We start from the raw sequence: 13,950 nt of genomic DNA on the forward strand, positions 1-13,950 counted from the left end.
AAAGACACTCAGCCCCGAGAAATTCTGCACCAGACCATTCGCTACACAAGACATGTCAAAGGATGTGGTTCAGATTCATTGAGAGTCACAGACGCTACACTCCAGCTCATTTGGCCCGAAATCACGAGATCCGGGAAACGCGTAGGTCACATGATCTGAAAAACCCGCGAGTGGAGGCCCAAGCCCGCTAAGCCCCATGCGGCCTAGCGGCACACACCCAAACATGGCGCCGGCGCGCCGGGCAGAAGCCCCGAATGATATAAACCCGGCTGCGTGACCTCGAGAATCTGCTCTTGTGTACTGAATCTAATCCTCTTCTGCTGACTCAGCATCGGATCCTCTCTCGGTGGTGTTGGGCGTTTTTCGATTTCGGACCGGCATTCTTCGAGTCGCTTGCAGTGACACGAATGCTCGCGTCCCTTTCTTCCTTTTTCTGTTTTCTCACCAAATTTTGGCGGTGCTGTTCACTCGGCATCAGAGTGACGGCCCGCCATGACCTCCCGGTAAGTCCCATCACCCAATCATCACGCGTTTGTCACGTGAAACTGACCCGATTCTAGACTCGACCGCCTGGTCACGTGAGTAATATAGATCGTCGACTTTCCCAGTCATCATACTAATGTTCATGGCAGATTACTCGAGACTGGCAGTACTCAATTAATTCGAAATACTGCCGCTCAACAACTCGGGGATGTACAGAAGCAACATCCAGATGAGCTCTTCAACCTGCTGGGCCGAATTCTCCCCTATCTCCGGTCAAAATCATGGGACACGAGAACTGCCTCCGCCCGGGCCATTGGCTTGATCGTCTCTAATGCTGATGTATACGATCCCAATGTAGATGATGGCCTACAGATCACGTCGGCCGCAGATGAAGATGAAGTGGAGATCAAGTCCGAGATCAAATCGGAAGATCACACCCCGTTAGTCGACGGGTTTCTCCGCCTGGATACGCTAGACATCGCCTCCATCTTGAAATACGGCAAGCGACTTCTCGGTAGTGCCGGAAAAGAGTATGAATACTCACTGGCTTCGATGGAACCAGCAGCACGCCTCCAGCACCAGAAGAAGACTCTGATGGGTCGACTTGGCCTGGCTGGCGAGTATGTGGAGGAGGAGTTGATCGATATCACGGAGCCAGCTCCAAAGCCCGAAACACCAGCTCCGAAGAAGGAAGTTACGACTACGGTCATCTCACGCGAAAACGCATTACAGGATCTGGCAGCTCGGCGGCCATCTTCGCCTGGCGATACCGCGAAGGATGAATCGGGCTTGAGCAAACGCCAATTGAACCAGCTCAAGCGGAAAAACAAGCAAAATGCGAAGATGGGCGCTAACAAAGTCCGTGTTGTAGACTTGTCGTCACGACGGACATCGGAGAACGTCACTACACCTGTGGCTACCCCTCATCCCATCAAAGCCGAGAACGGCGACGAAAAGAATGGCGATACCAAGCCTGATTATTTCTCGCTCAAGCCATCCGCGGAAGATGATGACTCGAAGCTTGTCACCGAATTCAAAGGCCCCATCGCGCCCCAAAAGCCCATCATTCAACCTGAACTTGTCGACCAGGGCTCCGGATGGCCCTTGGAATGCATGTGCGAATTCCTTTCTATGGATATCTTTGATTCAAATTGGGAGGTCCGACACGGTGCAGCGATGGCTCTTCGTGAAGTAGTTAGGGTTCAGGGGGCGGCAGCTGGGCGAGTCGAAGGCAAAAGCCGAGAGGAAAACGACTGCTTGAATCGCCGTTGGTTGAATGATATGGCATGCAGGTTACTTTCTGTTCTCATGCTGGACCGATTTGGTGACTATATTTCAGACAATGTTGTTGCCCCGATTCGAGAGACTGTTGGTCAGACCCTGGGTGCTCTGTTATCTCACTTGTCGCCCAAGGCCGTACGGCAAGTATACCGGTGCCTCTACCGGATCATCATGCAGACTGACCTCGGCCTTGAACGACCAGTATGGGAAGTCTGCCATGGGGGTATGATTGGTCTGCGGTATTTGGTTGCAGTACGAAAAGATCTACTGATCAAAGACTCTGGCATGATGGATGGTGTTCTCGAGGCTGTGATGAAGGGCCTGGCTGATTTCGACGACGATGTGCGGGCTGTCAGCGCTGCAACTCTCGTCCCGATCGCGGAAGAGTTTGTGACATCGCGGACTGCCACTCTTGGTCCACTGATGAACATTGTTTGGGATTGTCTTTCCAACTTACAAGATGACCTTAGCGCCAGTACTGGATCAGTCATGGATCTCCTTGCAAAGTTGTGTACCTTCAACCAAGTATTGGACGCAATGAAAGCAAACGCCGCCGACGATCCCGAAGCTTCATTCGGCAAATTGGTCCCTCGTCTATATCCTTTCCTGCGACACACCATCACCAGCGTTCGATCTGCGGTTCTCCGTGCCCTCATGACCTTCTTGAAGCTGGAGGGGGAGGGAAGTACAGACTGGGTGGATGGCAAAGCTCTCAGATTGATCTTCCAAAACCTGCTGGTAGAGCGCAACGAGGGTGTTCTTAAGCTGTCTCTTCAAGTATGGTCTGAATTGCTCAGAGCAATTGATAACCGTGGCGCTTTTATATCAGATCAGGAACTTCCAACCTCTGTTCAGCCTCTTGTCACTCTGACACTGGGCGCGTTCGGTGTGCCCCGTTTCCCCATTCCCATGAACGCCACGCTCTTTATCAAGCCCTCTGGCGTACCATTCGCCACTGCTCCTGTCCCGCCTCTTGCCAAATCTTCACCATCAGCTCCTAGTCCCGGCGGTGCCGAAGCCTCCAAACCCGGTCGCAGACGCAAGTCGGATAAGAAAGAAGCATCGCCCCTGCCTTCAGCACACAATGTGGATGGACATATGTTGTCGGGGACATCGATCTTGTCGGTGCAGACACCATGCTGAGATCCAAGATCTATGCGTCAAAAGCGCTGGGCGAGTTGCTGTGTGTCTGGATAAGCACGGTCTTCAAAGTTTCTGGCCAGAGATTTTGGATGGCCTCAACCTCCCAGCCTCGACGTCTCAGCTTGCCTCTGCCATGGTCATGGAAGAATATGCTCGTCTTTCTGGACCAGAAAGTAAGCACGCCTCTTCCCTATGCGAAAAACTTCGCCCAATTGTCGAAGGCGAACGTCCACCATGGTATTCCGATATTTCGTGCTATCTAGCAGTCGCGCGCGCGCAGTGCCATTCATTGCTCAATACTTTCCGAGACCATGCGCATGTCCCACCATCTAGACTTCCAACACTGGCCGTTGTTGTCCAGGGCGATGCCGAGGCGGGGCCGAACGCATTCTCTCTGGCAGATGCCGAGAAAATTGTTGGTCCCGACTTCGATCGCCTGAAGAAGAATCTGACCCCGGCGCAGCGGATCACTGCCACACAAGTTTTGAATGACACGCGCGCCACAGCGCAATCTGCTGTGAACGAGGCCAACATGATCAGAGAACAGCGGAATATGCGAGTCCTGGCAGCCGCTGCTGGTGCACTAGTCGCTCTGCAGGACATTCCCAAACGACCTGGCCACATTATTAAGGGCATGATGGACAGCGTTAAGAAAGAAGAGAACTTTGAACTTCAGCAACGCTCTGCAACAGCGGTTGCAAATCTCATTGAACACTACACAGCGGCTACCAAACGTGGACCAGTTGATAAGATAATTGGTAATTTGGTCAAATATTGCTGTGTGGACACATCCGAGACACCTGAATTCCCCCACAATGCACAACTGGAGCAATCTATCTTGTCACTTCGCAAGGAAGAGGATCGACGAGATCACCCCGATGCAGCCAAGTTCGAGCGGGAGGCTAAGGAGGCCAGGATCATGCGCCGTGGTGCAAAGGACGCACTGGAGCAGCTGGCTGTGAAATTCGGTGCCGACCTGCTCGAGAAAGTGCCCAACCTTGCGTCAGTGGTCGAGCAACCGCTAAAAACCGCTTTGGAGGGCGATCTGCCGGAGGACATCACCAACCCAGAGAACGAACTTGGCCAAGAAGTCGTCGATGGGTTGTCTACATTACGGGCTCTTCTTCCCAAATTTGATCCCGGTCTGTATTCTTGGGTTGTCGGTCTCATGCCAATTATTGCGAAAGCCCTGCAATGTCGTCTCTCAGTTATTCGCTACGCCGCCGCAAAGTGCTTCGCTACTATCTGCAGCGTTATTACCGTTGATGGCATGACGATGTTGGTGGAGAAGGTTTTGCCGACAATAAATCACCAGTTGGATGTTCATCACCGCCAAGGTGCTATCGAGTGCATTTATCATCTGATACATGTGATGGAAGATGGCATTCTGCCCTATGTTATCTTCCTTGTTGTTCCCGTACTCGGTCGCATGAGTGACTCCGATAACGATGTCCGTCTTCTTGCAACTACCTCCTTTGCAACTCTTGTCAAGCTGGTACCTCTCGAAGCCGGTATTCCTGACCCCCCCTGGCTTCTCTGAGGAGCTGCTCAAGGGTCGTGACCGAGAAAGGAAGTTCATGGCCCAGATGCTGGATGCACGCAAAGTGGAGGCATTTGAAATTCCGGTCGCCATCAAGGCCGAACTTCGACCTTATCAGCAAGATGGTGTCAATTGGCTTGCTTTCCTTAACAGGTATAATCTTCACGGTATTCTTTGCGACGACATGGGTCTTGGAAAGACTCTACAGACCATTTGCATCGTCGCCAGTGATCATCACATTCGAGCGGAGGAGTTTGCCAAGAGTCAAGCTCCGGATTCTCGCAAACTTCCGTCCTTGATCATCTGCCCGCCCTCGCTCTCGGGACATTGGCAGCAAGAAGTCAAGCAATATGCTCCTTTCCTCAAGTGCATTGCCTACGTCGGTCCTCCGGCGGAACGAGCAAGGCTCCAGGCCCAAATCGCCGAGTCAGATATTGTTGTCACATCTTACGATGTCTGTCGCAACGACAATGATGTCCTCAGCCCGATCAACTGGAACTACTGTGTTCTTGACGAAGGCCATCTGATCAAGAACCCAAAGGCAAAGATTACGACTTCAGTCAAGCGGCTGCTCAGCAACCACCGCTTGATTCTCTCTGGTACACCTATTCAAAACAACGTTCTCGAGCTCTGGTCTTTGTTTGATTTCTTAATGCCTGGCTTCCTGGGTACCGAGAAAGTCTTCCTGGACCGTTTCGCCAAGCCTATCGCAGCCAGTCGCTTTAGCAAATCCTCGTCAAAGGAGCAAGAGGCCGGTGCTTTGGCCATCGAAGCTCTGCACAAGCAAGTGTTGCCATTCTTGCTCCGTCGTCTCAAGGAGGAGGTGTTGAATGACTTGCCTCCGAAGATCATCCAGAACTACTACTGCGACCCAAGTGACTTGCAGAAGAAGCTCTTCGAAGACTTCACCAAAAAGGAGCAAAAAGAGCTGCAAGACAAGGTGGGCAGTGGAGAGCGTTCCGACAAGGAGCACATCTTCCAAGCTCTGCAGTACATGCGTCGTTTGTGCAACTCGCCTGCACTGGTTGTTAAGGAAGGACATAAGCAGTACAATGAAGTTCAAACCTACTTGACTAACAAGCGCTCGAACATCAGGGATGTATCGCACGCACCCAAGCTTACTGCCCTCCGTGATCTTCTCGTCGACTGCGGCATTGGCCTTGACCATTCAGCCGAGGGCGAGCTGGATACAGGCGCCAGCTACGTTAGCCCGCACCGTGCTCTTGTGTTCTGTCAAATGAAAGAGATGCTGGACATTGTTCAAAATGACGTGCTTAAGAAGCTCCTTCCATCCGTCCAATACTTGCGTCTGGATGGTGGTGTCGAGGCTACCAAGCGTCAAGACATCGTCAATCGTTTCAACACCGATCCCAGTTATGATGTGCTCCTTCTAACCACTAGCGTTGGTGGATTGGGTCTCAACTTGACTGGAGCCGACACGGTCATCTTCGTTGAGCATGACTGGAACCCGCAGAAGGATATTCAGGCCATGGACCGCGCTCATCGTATTGGCCAGAAGAAGGTCGTTAATGTGTACCGTCTGATCACGAGAGGTACCTTAGAGGAGAAGATCTTGAAGTAAGTTCCATCTCAATTCACCAAGTGCTATAACCAAGACACTAACAATCAACTCTCTACAGCCTACAACGATTCAAGATAGACGTCGCCTCAACAGTGGTCAATCAACAAAACGCCGGCCTAGGCACAATGGACACAGACCAGTTACTAGACCTTTTCAATCTCAGCGAAACAGCCGAAACAGCCGAGAAACCTGGCGAACAAGCCGGCAATGAAGTCGACATGGTCGACATAGACGGTGAAGTCAAGGAGAAGGGCAAGAAGGGCTGGCTTGACGACTTAGGCGAACTCTGGGACGACCGTCAGTACCAGGAGGAATACAACCTGGACTCATTCCTGGAGTCAATGAAAGGGTGATCCTGTCTACCAAGTCGATTTCCTGATGTGGTATGAAGTCTTTCCACTACGCCCGAAAACCTCATCTTCATTTCTACTCTCGCATCAACCCATCCTCCTATTTACCCTCCCATGATTGTAACGTTTCACGTTCTATGCTTCTTCGTTTCTTTTCCTAGGAAGGAAAAGGAAATTACTTCGTGCATCAGCGACTAATACTTCATTTCTTCATCTTCCCCGGATTTTTAAATGGGTGGTTATCTGGTTCCTCCCCCGTTTTTGTTTTTTTTAATCTTTTTCTTCAACACCTTCATGTATTTCTAGCTTGACTTTTCCCATGACGAACGATACTTTGCATGTAAATAGAGAAAGGGATTTCTCACGCTTTCATTATGGTGTTCACCACGTAATCCATCGCTATCAATACCCAGAAGCAAGCTTCTTCAAGGTCAATAGAGGATGGGCTATCTCAAGAGAGCCTCGCAATAGACTATGAGACCGTTTCCCATTCTACCAACCATAGTTCGTGTATGTGCATATGAATCATATTGAGAAACAGGAGATAGAAAAGTAGACATTCTTGAGTCATTCATTCATAATATGGGCCTGGAAAGGCAGCCAAGCCTCAAAGAGGCGCTAACTGCATCTAGTCCGGCCCCTTGTTAACATTGGAAGGAAATCTCGAGCGAGATAGCAAGTGACCATTAAAGAGCATGACGAAGGCAATAGCCACCTCAAGCAGCCGGCAAAGGCTTCAAAGCAAAGAATACAGACAAACACCGCAATCGCGCCCCGATAAAACACCCCATCGATGCATCCCAGGCGCCAAGGATATCCACCAGACAGTCTGGAAAACATAGCAGTAACATGTCAGACTGAGAGGTGAGAAGAAGATCAGACAATGAAAACTGGAAAGGGGAATAAAAAAGCGAGGACAAAGTGTAGGTACATGAAAGAAGTCAAGGCGAGCCGGTCCCAGTGCAAGGTAAATAGCCACCGGAGAGCGGAAAAGAAAATAACAACGATACAAGCGAGACACAAGTTTTAATATCACTATACTCGTTGAAGAGATTTCATCAGCATCTTGTGTTATTGATCCTTGTTTCAACGCACCTGGCGTGCTTCAACCGGATCAGATTCAAGCACCAGTGCGGCTCTTGGGCTTGGAGAGCATGTTCAAACGACTCAGGCTAAGGACCCGACGAGACTTTTGTTTCGCACTAGCAGTAGTACTGGTAGGAGTACCCAGACGCCCGGAGATGGAGCGACTAGGAGTCTTGATAGGGCGGTTCTTGATCGGACTGGGAGTGGGTGGCGGGTTTGCCTTCAAGCGCTTGGTGCCACGCTCATCGGCGTGCGCATCAACCGGAGGCACATTCTCGCTATCAGCACCGGACTCGTCGTCAACCTCATCACGATGTCTCTTTTTGTTAACAATTCCGTGGGCAATGCCGTTGGCCAAGACAGGCAGGTCAGGATAATCGGGCCTCTTCGTATCCGCATCTGACTTGCGAACGTGGCGAATGCTTGGCGACTTGGGCGGAGCAGGGCTTTTGCCGGCCGAAACTGTATTGCGGTCCGGAGTGAGGGTAGGAAGAGTGGGATAAATGACATCTGGCACGTTGGAGCGCGAGGGAGTGGTGGGGATCTTGGAACGCGAGGGTGAATTGACGAGCTCGTAGCGCGACTTCACACTGGGGGTGAACTCAACGTGCTTTTGGGGCGATGGAGTCGGGGCGGAGTCGTCCAGTTCATCTTTGGCAAACAGCGCGTCGGGATTGAAGTCGGGAGCAGCCACATGAGTACCAGAAGCAATCTTGCTTGGATCACGAGAGAACAAGGGCTGTCGCCGGCGTAGGATGGATTTGAGGTTGCTGAAGCTGGGCAAGTTGCCTTTGAGTCTCGGATTGAAATCCGTACGCGGGGTTCGTGGAGAAGCCACAGCCTTGGTTGAGGGAGAGCGCGCCAAGGAGGGAATCAAGGTCGTCTTGGGTGCCTTGATGCTGGTCGACACGATGCGCGCCTCAGATGCTCTGGTCGGAGTCATGAGGGAACTGCGGATATTCGAGCGGGGACGAGTCCCAACAACTTTCAGAGCAGGAGCATTCTTCGGGACGTCAAGCCGGCTGATCGATGCATCTTCAGATGCTTTATGCTTCGCGCGCTTGGTGGTAGCAGCAGGCGAGGATGTGACAGCAGAGGACTTCGAGGGAGAGCATGACAGGGACGAGGTCGAAGAACCACGGTCGTCTAGCTGGGCCTTGGACTTAGTCCGTTTCAGAGACTTACCAGTGGTAACAGGCTGGGAGCGACCAGGCGTCGCCCGGAAAGAAGAAGGATGGTTGGCAATGGAGTCCATCTTCTTGAACTCAGCCATGTGCACATCGCTGAAGCGGCTTGCCCGACCCTTGGGCATGGCGATCTTCCGGTCGCCAATGTTCTGTCCAGTTTGCTGGCCCTCCTCGCCGGCCTTTGACTTGTCGAAGATCATTTGGGATTTGATGCGTGTGACTTCACCTCGAACGCTATCCATGAGTCTTCTGGCTTCCTCGCTGAGTTGCGAGTCCTGACCGAACTTGAACTCATATCCAGGAGTGCCGAATTGTGAGGGAACCGGGGAAGCCTTAGACTTCGAAGGAGTGCCATCAAACGCGCCAATTGGGTTACCATTGGCGTCTTTCTTGATAGGGTTGAAACCAAGGATCAGGCCAGAGTCGGGCTGCTTGGTGGTACTTTGATGTGTTTTGCTGGGGTGCATTTCGGAGCGGGGAGGACGCGCGGCAGACCCGGTGGTAGGAGTGCGTGCCTCTGTCATCCTGGCGGCGGTAATTGGAGTCTTTTGTGGTGTTTTCTTGGTCACTGGGGTGTGGACAGTAGGGGTAAACATCGCGAGCAGGTTCGTCGCGTTCTGCGACCGAAGCGAGGCGAGAATTCGTTTCGGGCTGAGAGGGTGATCCCTTGGGCTGATGTTAGATGATATCAATAATGAAACCCACCACGGTGACGTTCTGAACCCCTCTTATCACGGGCGTTGCTAGGCCACTCACCTCGGGCTGAGAGCTGACGCTACGGAGTCGAGCGGAGCGGCGAACCGCCATTGTTGGGGATGGGATGTAACGTGAATGGAGGGGTTTAAAGTGCGTAGAGAGTTAAGTCGGGTCGAGTCGAGTCGAGTAGTCAAGGAGTCGAAAAGTGGAGAGGGTGATTCAGCGATGTTATGCGAAGAACGTAAACAAACCATACGCGCTTGACGTCACATGACTAATCCGATGTATGGCCTGGAGATTTGGATGTGCACATTGGTTTCGATCTTTGGATCTGCATTATCTATCCCCTGCTTCTTACGAATCAAAACATATCCTGAAATACTTAAATTTGTTGGGCTCTGGCCAATGTTCTCGTTGGTGTCGCAGATGACCGTTGCGGAGCCTCGTTGTGGCCGTGTACCCCGCAACTCATCCTTAGTTTAACTCGACTCCTATGCTGACATGCCACCGCGCATCTTTGCTTTGCTCTAATCCCTGGAGTGCTAGTCCAAACCTGATTCCTCGAAGTCTGCAACCATGAAGCCCGAAAGCCCTTACGTCTACCCCCCACGGGGCCAACACACGCACACCTTCATCATGTTACATGGACGTGACGGCACTGGGTCTGAGTTTTGCGAGCAGCTGTTTTGGTCTGTCACCTCACAGATGAAGAACTTACCCGAAAACCTACCCAGCTTCCGCTGGGTATTTTCAAGCTCAGAGACATGCTACAGTGCTATGTCGCAGCAGCAGGAATCATCTTGGTTTGATATCTGTTCCCTGACGAACACCGACGCTCAGCAAGAGCTTCAAGTGCGTGGCCTGAGGAACTCTGTCCTGAAGATCCTGGATATTCTGAAAGACGAAATCGACCTTATTGGTGACCCAACACGTGTCTTTCTCGGAGGCATCAGTCAGGGTATGGCCACGGCCTTGTGTACCTTCCTTTGTGCACCTGGCCGCATCAAAGGTCCCCTCGGGGGTGTGGTGGGATTTTGTGGCTGGCTGCCGTTCGTTGAGCAGGCCGAGACCTTGGTTCGGCGCCAACATGCGGAGGACCTGCTACGGCAATACTCAATCAGCAGCAGCAAGATTCGAAGTCAATCCAGTATGCTTGACAAACGACTCCAGCTTTCGAAGCTCTTTCTAGATACTATTGCCGGGCCCAACATCCATCAAGTCACCGAAGAAACGGACAAGTCTGTGCTATCAACCCCAGTATTTCTCAGCCACGGCTCAGATGACCGACTAGTTTCTGTTAGACATTTCCGCCGGGCTCTCCATGTCCTAAGAGATGTCGGCTTTTCTACAGAATGGAAGGAGTTCGTCGGTGCGGAGGCAGAAGGCCACTGGATCAAGCAGCCGGAGGGCATAGAATACGTTGTCGAGTTCATTCAGCGGCAAGCATCAGAGGAATAGCAAACAAGTGTTTTGGAACATGTGGGAAAAAATTACCTGTGATCCACAACAAGGCCGGCTGGCCCAATGGCAAGGCGCTTGACTACGAATCAAGAGATTGCAGGTTCGACCCCTGCGTCGGTCAATTTTTTGGATGTTTTGGATGTATCTCCGTCGTACTAGGCTCATTCCATGGAAACGGAAAAAGATAGAGGTCGTGAAAAAACTAGAATTTCAAGTCGATGAGACTTGGGGCGGGCTCAAACCCTGATTTCTAAGGCCACAGTCACCCGCCCCTCAACCTATCAATCTGACAATCTAAGATCATTGATTGATTTGTTTGTCCTACATCAATGCACAAATATGTATATGTGGCCGGAGGATGAACCCTTGAGGTGTTAAAGAGGGCCCGGTTTCCACCGGAAGCCCGGTCAACTGCACGAAAGCGCGGAAGAAAAACGACCTCCTGCTCTGAATGTCATTCCCGGAAGCAAAAATGCAATAAAGAGATGCCACGCCCCCGTTGCATTCAACGCGGAATACCCAATTTATGAGGGTGGCCAGGTGATGGAAAAGTGCCCAGAGTGATGACTCAAGAGGGAGGGTCAAATACAGGTAAGCTATCCTACTCCTCGAAGGGACATCGTTGACGAACAGTATTTGAAGCAAAATCTCAAGTAACGGAGCTCGGACAGCTCTATCTCGCCCGAGGAGCTCCGTCATTCTTTGGCAATTCATATTTAGGGCACCAGGTCACGGCACGCATGATTCATGAATCTGCCCCTGACCTGCCAGGGATGAGCTTGCTATCCACCAAGAACTCTTTACAATCATTCAGAAATGACTCGGCGCCATTTTCTTAAGTCTGGGACTTTCATGGCCTTCTTCCCCGGAACAATTCGACCGTTGACCGATTGATCGAAAGATTTCCGAGCGATATCAATTAGGTGATCGATACGGTTCACCCGGAAACGTTCAGGTCTCAGTTTGCAGAGTTCTGGGGCAGGAAATTTGGGTTTAACGAGATGGCTGGTGTCGATCGCCGCTGGCTAACTCTACTGTTCAGAAGCCTTGCCTTTAGCGTCCTCTTAGATGGCCCCGAGATCCCCTTTCCCCAGAAAAGGCAAAGGAAGACGAAGAAGCATCATTGATCAAATCACTCCTAATTTGAATTACAATTCAGAATGGAGAATTTGAAACGGCTTTGGTGACACCACAACAGGTCCTAGGCTGACGCTCGGATCGGCTTATCCAGTAAGGTCGACGGATATTTGTATCAAGATAGAAGCTGACATTGGGCAGGTTTGGGAAAGATGGGTCTGATTCAAGGCTGCTGGCGGTAACTTATATGGCGGCGAGCCTGTAGATACTGAGGTTGATGGTAATGTCCATTGTTCGTCTTCGGACGCGGAAGCTGATACAGGAGCTTAGTGGGACTTTTTCTTGCAGAAAAGGGTCAAATTGCTGTGAACGTCTTTACTGGAGCATCGGTATTGGACTACGATGCTTCTTTTACTTGGGAAGTGAAGTTCGTTGATGAGCTTTTGTCACCGGTTTCATGAGCCGAGGCTAGGTCAATTCGATGCATTGGACTTAATTACAAGGAGCATACTGCTGAAATGCAGGTGGCATTGCCAATTACTCAATAGAATCAACTCATAGATGCTAAAGCTTTGAGCTAATCGGACATAGGGTCTTTCTCAAGGCAAGCACTTGCATCGCGTCAGCATCAGAGCCAATCATCTTGCCTTCTACCGTGGATTATGACGAAGCTGACTATGAAGTTGAGCTTGCAATAGTCATCGGGAGACTGTGCAAGAATGTCTCAGTAGGTGATGCTAGCAACTACGTCCTGGGCTGTTCTGTTGCGAATGATGTGACTGCCCGCAAACATCAAGAGAAGGCCTCGCAATGGTCTTACGCGAATGGAATGGTATAGTTGTAGAGTCCGGCCCCTCATTTGCAAAACCAAACTGATTTGATCAGGATGGTTTCTGCCCTCTCGGGACATGCATTGTTTCGTCCAATCAAATCCCGTATCCCTCTGTTCTGCAACTGCGCACATACCTTAACGGATGATTATGCAAGAAGGCTCCGCTGATGACATGATTTTCAATATATTTGAAATTGTGTCTTATTTGTCTCAGGTATGTGCTGCTAATCAAAACCACAATGCTCTTTGTCTAATAAGATTAGGGGCCTACTTTGTTGCCTGGAACTATTATGGTTATCAGAGAAAACCCCTTTAGTGGCGATACGTGTTTCAAGAAAGCGAGGAAGAGGCTTCGCCAGAACAAGAATCCCTTTCAACTGGACAGCCCGAAGCCAAGACTCCAACACAATGTGAAGATCAAGTTGACCACGTACAAGACCATTGGGATGAGACCAAATCGACACTATGCAACCACTTACCTAGCTTTGATGCCTCCGTGAACATTTTGTCCAAAGACCAGGACTACGTCAAATGGTCCGTCAACTATGAAGGATAGAACTCGAACGAACAGCCTAGCAATACTGCACCGTCGCCTAGCAAATACCGTAATCCCATCTATTCTAGTGCAATATTACTTCGATTATGTGTGCATATCATGGTCATCGTTTTATTCACCATTGATCCCGCTCAGAGCTATAGTCAGTCGTCTTTGGAGTCAAAATGCGGCTATATAGTACGCCATTCAAAGTATGGCAGCAGCATCGCTAACTAACGACATCCCCGGAATGAGAGCGATCGGTATCCAGACGTAGCAGTAAGCAATCGCCTGTCTCCGGAACAATCCAAGAGTAATTCTTTGTATCGCGACAATCAAGACGACAAGTTCTTTCTGGCTCTCCTTTTGATTTAGACTCCCTGGTTGAGGAGCTTGATCTGCAAAAGAATGCGGCGCAGTTGGAAGATGAGATTCTGTTCACTGGTCGTTCATCATTCTGTGGGCCCGTCGATACAGGCGATACGGACGCGCCTCCTGCGCATTTTCATCACCTTAGCAGAGGTATACCGTTGTGCTGCACTTCTGCAGCAGATATACCGAGTCTTTCTCAATATTCTCGTTGAGCGACTACGACTAAATGAGAGACCTAGGGTCGAACTCCCAGCATTATTTGTCCTCCTCTTTCTTATAGCCGACGAAAATTAGGTCCGATCAGTAGAGGAAGCTCGTCGCATTC

General features: G+C 50.7%; 5 protein-coding genes across 5 annotated transcripts; 4 read left to right on the forward strand and 1 right to left on the reverse strand.

Moving 5' to 3' along the window:
• Window positions 1–492: 492 nt before the first annotated feature.
• N7477_003772 (DNA-binding ATPase) lies at window positions 493–6,382 on the forward strand (the record flags this gene model as incomplete). The annotated part of the gene is made up of 6 exons (XM_056965435.1): window positions 493–503; window positions 561–578; window positions 633–2,885; window positions 2,932–4,357; window positions 4,416–6,025; window positions 6,088–6,382. The coding sequence occupies 6 exons, from the start codon at window positions 493–495 to the stop codon at window positions 6,380–6,382; spliced, it is 5,613 nt and encodes a 1,870-aa protein (XP_056825388.1).
• A 1,117-nt stretch (window positions 6,383–7,499) lies between these two features.
• Window positions 7,500–9,459, reverse strand: N7477_003773 (uncharacterized protein; the record flags this gene model as incomplete). Its single annotated transcript, XM_056965436.1, has 2 exons — window positions 7,500–9,269; window positions 9,409–9,459. The coding sequence occupies 2 exons, from the start codon at window positions 9,457–9,459 to the stop codon at window positions 7,500–7,502; spliced, it is 1,821 nt and encodes a 606-aa protein (XP_056825389.1).
• Window positions 9,460–9,924: 465 nt separating this feature from the next.
• N7477_003774 (uncharacterized protein) lies at window positions 9,925–10,806 on the forward strand (the record flags this gene model as incomplete). The annotated part of the gene is made up of 1 exon (XM_056965437.1): window positions 9,925–10,806. The coding sequence occupies one exon, from the start codon at window positions 9,925–9,927 to the stop codon at window positions 10,804–10,806; it is 882 nt and encodes a 293-aa protein (XP_056825390.1).
• A 1,292-nt stretch (window positions 10,807–12,098) lies between these two features.
• On the forward strand, window positions 12,099–12,864 carry N7477_003775 (uncharacterized protein; the record flags this gene model as incomplete). The annotated part of the gene is made up of 4 exons (XM_056965438.1): window positions 12,099–12,124; window positions 12,212–12,338; window positions 12,491–12,718; window positions 12,772–12,864. 4 exons carry the CDS (start codon window positions 12,099–12,101, stop codon window positions 12,862–12,864), a joined length of 474 nt encoding a protein of 157 aa, XP_056825391.1.
• Window positions 12,865–12,866: 2 nt separating this feature from the next.
• On the forward strand, window positions 12,867–13,919 carry N7477_003776 (uncharacterized protein; the record flags this gene model as incomplete). Its single annotated transcript, XM_056965439.1, is given in 4 exon segments — window positions 12,867–12,932; window positions 13,035–13,256; window positions 13,275–13,451; window positions 13,629–13,919. 4 exon segments carry the CDS (start codon window positions 12,867–12,869, stop codon window positions 13,917–13,919), a joined length of 756 nt encoding a protein of 251 aa, XP_056825392.1.
• Window positions 13,920–13,950: the final 31 nt, after the last annotated feature.

Source organism: Penicillium maclennaniae, assembly GCF_028827695.1.
Source record: "Penicillium maclennaniae strain IBT 15551 chromosome Unknown utg000003l:1.0-5670915.0:1.0-5674809.0, whole genome shotgun sequence".
NCBI classification, from domain to species: Eukaryota; Fungi; Ascomycota; class Eurotiomycetes; order Eurotiales; family Aspergillaceae; genus Penicillium; species Penicillium maclennaniae.